Source organism: Scylla paramamosain, chromosome 6 (genome assembly GCF_035594125.1).
Source record: "Scylla paramamosain isolate STU-SP2022 chromosome 6, ASM3559412v1, whole genome shotgun sequence".
NCBI classification, from domain to species: domain Eukaryota; kingdom Metazoa; phylum Arthropoda; class Malacostraca; order Decapoda; family Portunidae; genus Scylla; species Scylla paramamosain.
Genome location: NC_087156.1, coordinates 19,646,390 through 19,653,875, shown reverse-complemented (window position 1 = coordinate 19,653,875; position 7,486 = coordinate 19,646,390). Strand labels below are relative to the sequence as shown.

The 7,486-nt window shown below is 47.8% G+C and overlaps 1 protein-coding gene across 1 annotated transcript; it reads left to right on the top strand.

Moving 5' to 3' along the window:
* Positions 1 to 3,107: 3,107 nt before the first annotated feature.
* Positions 3,108 to 5,789, top strand: LOC135101039 (uncharacterized). Its single transcript, XM_064004613.1, has 5 exons — positions 3,108 to 3,153; positions 3,629 to 3,812; positions 4,678 to 4,809; positions 5,167 to 5,260; positions 5,694 to 5,789. The coding sequence occupies exons 1-5, from the start codon at positions 3,108 to 3,110 to the stop codon at positions 5,787 to 5,789; spliced, it is 552 nt and encodes a 183-aa protein (XP_063860683.1).
* Positions 5,790 to 7,486: the final 1,697 nt, after the last annotated feature.

The following is a 7,486-nucleotide window of genomic DNA, read 5'->3' as shown; positions in this document are numbered from 1 at the left end:
CTCACTCCCGCTGCTCATTACCGCCGTTTATAAACATGAGAGAGAGCAAATATAGGAGAAAAGAAGCAAACGAGCGTATAAGTGAAGAGAATGAGAGGGAAAGGAGGCGGAGAAGTGGAGAGAAAGGAAGAAATGGGTGGGAAGAAGACGGTGCAAGTTTAGGAGGGACACTAAAGAGAAAGTAAGGAGATATTAAAGGGACGTAAAAGGGAATCACTGTGACGAGAAGGAAGACAAATGTTGCTAATTAGGAGAAGCCAAACTTATTTTTCAGGAAGAGGAAAGAAGACTTGTATTGCGTGTGTTCTTCGTTGTTTACCCTCTCTCTCTCTCTCTCTCTCTCTCTCTCTCTCTCTCTCTCTCTCTCTCTCTCTCTCTCTCTCTCTCTCTCTCTCTCTCTCTCTCTCTCTCTCTCTCTCTCTCTCTCTCTCTCTCTCTCTCTCTCTCTCTCTCTCTCTCTCTCTCTCTCTCTCTCTCTCTCTCTCTCTCTCTCTCTCTCTCTCTCTCTCTCCTTAAAGATAGGTTGTGCAGTTCTAACCCTCCTCCCCCTTGCTTCCCTGCTACCCTCTCCCTACCATCACCCTTTTACCGTAGCTTTTGATCCCTCACGCAAGCTGGAAGTAATCTCAGTTCCAATTTTATCTTCCCTTCCCCTCGAGGAGACTCACTCTTCACATCAACCGCTTGGCGTACACGTGGCCCTGTTCTATATTCAATTAGTCTCCAGGTTTTCAGATACTCGTGCCACCAGGAAGAGCACTGTGACTTTTGGCTTGTGTATTTTTTTTATGGTATATTTTTGTGCGTATGCGTGTGGTGGTGATGGTGGTGGTGCTTTAAGATAAGTGTTGCAGACGAAAGTGTAAAGCTCAAGGGAAATCATCCTGTGTCACGGAGGCAGAGAAGACAGGTACCTCTCTCTCTCTCTCTCTCTCTCTCTCTCTCTCTCTCTCTCTCTCTCTCTCTCTCTCTCTCTCTGGTATGTTTTCTTTTTGTTACGGATCGATAATATGCATGTTTCCTTCTCTTCCATTCTTCCCTTCCTTCTTTCCTTCTTTCCTTCTTTCCCTTCTTCTCACTACCGTTCATTGCTCCTCCCGTTCTATCCCTCCCTTCCCTCCTCCTCCTCTGTTATTTTTCTTCCCTTACTCTCCTTTTCTTTCCCTTATTTTCCTTTCCTTCCTTTCCTTTCCCTTCCTTTCCTTTCCTTCCCTTCCTTTCCTTTCTCAAACCAAGCCACAAGTCAGCCTGCATGTCTTTCTCTGCAATCCTCTCCTCTCTACTTTATTTTTTCCTGAGCAAAATTCTCTCTCTCTCTCTCTCTCTCTCTCTCTCTCTCTCTCTCTCTCTCTCTCTCTCTCTCTCTCTCTCTCTCTCTCTCTCTCTCTCTCTCTCTCTCTCTCTCTCTCTCTCTCTCTCTCTCTCTCTCTCTCTCTCTCTCTCTCTCTCTCTCTCTCTCTCTCTCTCTCGCCATGAAGATGAACGAGCAAAAGTTAGACAGGAATAACTTGCAGCTGGATGGTGTGAAGGGGTGGTCGAGGTGGCAAAGATGGCCTTGGGGGAGGAAGTTAGGTGGCACTGAGATGAGCCGCTGGTGACGTTGCAGGGGATAGTGGGAGGGGAAGACGAGAGCGAGGGAAGGATTAACATTGGGTCACTGGTCTTTGTGTGTGTGTGTGTGTGTGTGTGTGTGTGTGTTATATTGTTTATTGTGTTTTAGTTTGTAATATAATAAGGTTGAGAGACTTTTTTTTCCTTTGCTTTTAAGAAAAAAGTTAGTCATTTAGAATTTGAAATTTAAATAAGAAATTCGTCAGAATGTAACTAGTTTATTTGTTTGTGAGTTTTGTTAAGCTTTTAATTGTGTTATGTTTTTCTTATGATAATTATGTGTTTATAGTAAATTAAATATCTTGAATCCAAATCTGCGTGCGTGTGTGTGTGTGTGTGTGTGTGTGTGTGTGTGTGTGTGTGTGTGTGTGAAATTAATGATACTTATATCACATGTTCCATTACTTAATTACATCCGAAAAAAAAACAGGTAACCCAAGGATACCCAGACTGGAAAACACAATAATTCTCCTTCCTCCCTTTAAAAAAATATAACCATAAAAAGAAACTTACTTCACACTACTAAGGCCGTTAAATATTTTCCTGCACCCTCATAGTACAGGACACAGTATTTTTGCGTCTCCCTGTATTCCTCCCTGGATGTTGACCGCCCATTAAAGGCCATTACCATTGCCATCTCGCAAATCGACCATTAATTTGGGCTGAGTAACTAACATTCTCGTGGTGGCGCCGCTTAATGGCTTTTTGACGACTTTGTGTTAATTACTTAGGTGGAAGAGAGATTTTCTGGGACGTAAGAATATTTGAAGGAGAGAGAGAGAGAGAGAGAGAGAGAGAGAGAGAGAGAGAGAGAGAGAGAGAGAGAGAGAGAGAGAGAGAGAGAGAGAGATACAAACACAGGGAAACAGACTGATAGACAGGCTCAGATAAACACAGACAGACCGACAGACTGACAGGCTCAGGAAGACACAGGCAGACAGAGGCAAAGGCAGAGACAGAAAGGTCAAAATTAGAGACAGAAAGAGAGAGAGAGAAAAAAAAATACATAACAGTGTGAGGGACAGCGAGACAAAGAGAAAACATTTCAACCATTCCTCTCCCATCCCTCCCTCCTTCCCACCTTCCTGATTCCCCCTGTCTGCCACTCCCCGTCCCTCCACCCCTTCCCAGCCCCCGTCCCTCCACCGCACCCCGCGTCCCCCGTCACAGAACATGCAGGTCGAGGTAACAGGACAATCTACACTCGATATTCAGTTTACTCTGGGGATCAATAGAGCGAGGAACCCCGCCTTTTGTGCGAGCCGCTCAGTGCTATGAATATTCAAGGCGCTCACCACCACACCCGTCCGCCCTCACGCACGCCCGTCAGGTGATCAGGGCGCGACAGGTAGCAGTGCGCGCTAGTCAATTACGGCGTGGGAGAGGGAGGCCGCTGGTGGTGGGGGGTAAGGGGTGTGGTATCGGAGGGGTGAGATGGATGGGCGGTCACTGAGGGGGAGATGGATGAGGGTCAGACTGGGTGACTGTACGACCCGATGTGTATTTGTCATGCTGTCCCTCTTGTCTCTGTTGGATCACGATGTATATATATTCTCTCTCTCTCTCTCTCTCTCTCTCTCTCTCTCTCTCTCTCTCTCTCTCTCTCTCTCTCTCTCTCTCTCTCTCTCTCTCTCTCTCTCTCTCTCTCTCTCTGCAGTGCTTTGTTCTTCAATACCCGTTCCCCTTTTCTCATATTCTCTCCCTCTCTCCCTCTCTCTCTTCCTTCCTCCTCCTCCTCTCTGTGCCTTTCTTTTTCTCTGGTTGTCAGTTTGGTTCTGCCTGGTCTGGGGTGTGTGTGTGTGTGTGTGTGTGTGTGTGTGTGTGTGTGTGTGTGTGTGTGTGTGTGTGTGTGTGTGTGTGTATGTGTGTAGTACGTGTGTCTGGCGAGCATCCTCCCACCTTGGCTGCGTCTATCAATATTCAGATGTTATCCCAGAGAGGTTCTACTACTGACTGACCACTTAAAGTCGCTCTCGAACCCCGCCTCCCACACCCACACAACCACACGCACACGCAGACACACATTTCTCTTCCCACACCTCTGCCAATCTGACCAAGCCTTCCCGCATCAACCCAGTCAACACTCCGCCAGCCACAACTACCCTCAACCCACACTCAACCAGTCCCAGCCGCGCCCCATCAAGCCCAGCCATTGCTCACCGCACCCTTAGCCCTGTCTCATCCCTCACGACCCCCGACCAGTAAAATCCATGCCCCCTGCAGCCCTCTGATCCTCAATATCCCAGAGGTAGGTTGGGCTTGAATGGGGTGGGCTGAGAGATGCTGGGCGGGGGTGGATTGGGCTGAATCGGGACTGGGTTGTGCGTCTTTTCATCTGATCGATTATCGGTGGAGACGAAGCGACTGGCGATGCATCAGACAAACTCGGTGATATTATACAGTAATGTGTGGCGAGGGAACGATTTGTCACGAGTCCTGATGGGCCTGGAGAGAGGAGCGATAGGCAAGAGGGAGTGGAGGAAACGATGGATGGAGGGAGGAAAGGAAGAGGACACACGAGGAGCAGAAGGAGTTGGTGGAGGAAATAGAGTTTGGTTGCAGAGGAGGAATAAGTTAAGTAGGAATGAAAGATGAAAAATGGTACAACAGGGAGATAGGAAGAGAAGAGGGGAAGGAAGTTTTGGAATATATATCAAACAGAACGAGTTTACGTGTCTCGCCAAGAGTAAACAAATCATTACTCTTGGAAATAAAACATAAACTCGACATGAACGAGGCCTGAACGATAGAAAGATTTGCTGGGAGGGCTGGAAGATACAAACACAACAACCACACATGTCCAACAAATATGTAGCTCACCAATTTTAAAATACAATATAAATCTAACCAGAACAGGAAGACTCCCTCAGCAAAGGGAGGTTCAGGAGCCGCCAGCATCTCCTTCCCAGCGATCCTCCTTCGTCAGATCACCCTCATCAGGTCCCAGGCGGGCGCTGAATCGGCTGGAAACATAATGATTCTTCTGTCTTGCGGATAAACCACTTAACTCGCGACTGACAACTGCCAAATTCACTTACCAGCTTCTCAGATCCATATTCCACCCAGCGCACCTCCCTCTCTTCCCTCCTACTCCTTCCCTCCGTCCACCCTTCCCTACCACATGCCCCCAGATCCAGTCTCCACTTCCTGTATCTCCTCCGTCAGCACTCTTCGCCCTAACACATCAGGCAGCGCGAGGTATGAGAGGATTCATCATGAGAGTCTCGTCTGCAACTTCATCGCAACTTCAGTCTTTATCATGCAAGGTTTACGGAATTTTCTTGCAGTGTTGTGGTGGCCGCAGTGGTGGTGGTGGTGATGGCGGTGGTAGTGGTGGTGGTGGTGGAAAGTCTTAAAGCCTCGGGGAACAGGAAGAGGTGGCAAGAAGGTACAGAGGGGCAAAGATGACAAGATGCTTCCACTCTTATCCCCTTTTCTGTATTTCTCTTCAGCTCTGCCCCGCCCTTGCTTCCACTCCAGCCTATGTTTTCCCTTGTCTCTGCCTCTCATTCCTGCCTCCATCCTCTCGTTTACCCTTTTTGTCCCTGCCTCTAGTCGTGCCTACCTCTCTCCCTGTTTGTCTCCATCCCTGCCTGCCCCTATCCCTGCTTGCCTCTCCCTCTGCCGCACGCTGAACACATATAAGCTAGTAAATATTCATAGAAATTTAACCGCTGATATGTTTTTTCATGTATTAGCTGGGGCACTGTTTTTGACGTGGCCTTGTCGTGTCGAGCAGTGCAGTGTAATTCAGTGCTGCATAGAATGTTACAGCACGTTTAAAATGCGGAGGAATACTTGACATTGCGCAACACGGAGAGAGAGAGATTAAAAGGGATGAAAGCTGCACTCCCTTGTCGCCTTATGTCATGGGAGTGAGTCAAGGTTTTCTGTCCTACCCTGAGACATTATCACTCATTCTGACGAGGGGAGAAAGACTCAGTAACACACACAACACTGAATGACTAAATTAACATCCAACACTTTGAGATTCTAAAACATATGTATATATAACACTGCCTCACTCTCTCCTCACCTCACTTCTAACGCTCTCTTCTCCCTATTTCGCCCCGACACCCCAGACAACCTCACCCCGTCAAAGCTGCCGACCAGGACTCCTTAAAGGCATCAACATTGGCCCAGGGCTTCAAGGCGGGCGATGGTCCAAGGCCGAATAGCGCCCATCTCGAGTTTTACGTCACCCTAAACCCTAATTCCTTGTTACCCGGGGGGATCACGTCCAGGGAGATTTCCGCGCCGTGTCCATCTCTCCCGCCCGCCTCCCCGTGTCCCCGAACCCGGCAGAGTGAACCATAACCTTGAAGCGAATATACACGAATACTACGAATACTGTATAACTCCCTCGTGTTCCGGAGCCGATACTCGCAGCCGAATTTTCATATCGAGTGCAGGGAGTTCATCACAGTTAACCGAAATGTAGCGGGTTCCGGAATCTCCCGACACAGCGCAAGTAGTAAACGGGACGCGCACACACGAGGCTGGCCGAAATAACAGGCAGGTAACATTTTAGGAGCCTTGCCGAGCGGGAAATTGAATGCACAGGTGGCGGCCAGGTAAGATAAACACAACTCGCGTTTCTGCTTTACCTGGTGACTAATGAGGAGTAACTAGAGAAAGGGAGGAGAATGGAGGGACGGAGGAAGGGGAGGGAGTGGAGGAAGAGGAGGAAAATGGTTGCTTAGGTAAGAGTTTAAGCAAGAAGGAAAGGAAGAGAGAGAGAGGAGGAGGATGATGAGATAACTTGGTCTGGTTGTGAGGAGAAAAGTGGTGAAGGGGAAGGCTGGAGGAAGGAAGGAAAAGAGTTATATATCGTGTGGGCAAAAGGAGATGGGCGGAAGGGGAAGATAAGGAGAAGCAAACGGCTAAATATACTGCATATATCATTGGGTCCAGCAGCAGAATGTACGCAAAAGGGAAAGAGGAAAGGAGGCAAAGGAGACGTAGAGTAAGAAGGATAATCAAGTAAAAATGAAGAAACATGTCGAGAGGAAGAAAACAAAAATGAAAACCATAAAAAGCAAACTGCAGAAGCAACTGCAAAATACGAAAAATAGCAGAAGAGACAAGAAAATGCAGGCAAATAAGGGAAAGGAAATGGATGATATAGAAAAAAAAAAAAAAAAAGGAAGGAAGCAAGAGAGACAGTGCGGAGAGGGAAGGGAGAGGAGAGAGGCAGCAGGGAGGAGGAGGAGGAGGTGGTGGTGGTGGGAGAGGCGGAGTGAGGGATGGGATAAATTACTTCCCATCTAATAGAATGGTCACTTAGAGGAGCGATACATCAGCTGGACTGTGTGTGTGTGTGTGTGTGTGTGTGTGTGTGTGTGTGTGTGTGATAGTAGCAGCAGCTCTCTTCGCCTGTAGACGCTCCGGAGAACCTTACCAGCGTTTGGAGAGTGTTAAAAGTCGAACTTCCTGTTAAGTTTAATTGCATCGAGAAGAGCCGTATCGACCACCACCACCACCACCACCACCACCACCACCATCATCACTTTCCCTGCCTGCGCTTGCTAAATTAACCAGCCACGGAGACAAGCGAGCGTGCAGGGAAGCCGCGGCGAAGGGGAGAGGGATGGGCAGTTGGGCATCTCTGTGGAGTATTCCTGACAGGATGTGTGTCGCCTTAGTGGTACGAGTGAGTGTAATAGGAGGCTGGGATTGGGTGTTGTGTTGGGTTATGTGTGTTAGAAGGTGTGGTGGTGATGTGGAATAATTGTTTGTTGAGTTAATAATTTGTTTGTTTATTTGTTTCTGTGCTGCTTTTGATGTCTCTCCTTTTTTCTTTTCTTTTTTTTTATGTAAGTTATCTTTAGTTAGCTCATTGTTTGTTTGGCTTTTATATATTACTTTTGAATTC

Bases quoted from the DNA above. Each gene is read 5' to 3' on its own strand.
- LOC135101039 (XM_064004613.1), top strand. From the start codon at position 3,108: ATGTGTATTTGTCATGCTGTCCCTCTTGTCTCTGTTGGATCACGAT. The intron at 4,810-5,166 runs GTATGAGAGGAT...CCCTGCCTCTAG, and splicing joins AACACATCAGGCAGCGCGAG to TCGTGCCTACCTCTCTCCCT. The intron at 5,261-5,693 runs GTAAATATTCAT...CCGACACCCCAG, and splicing joins CGCTGAACACATATAAGCTA to ACAACCTCACCCCGTCAAAG.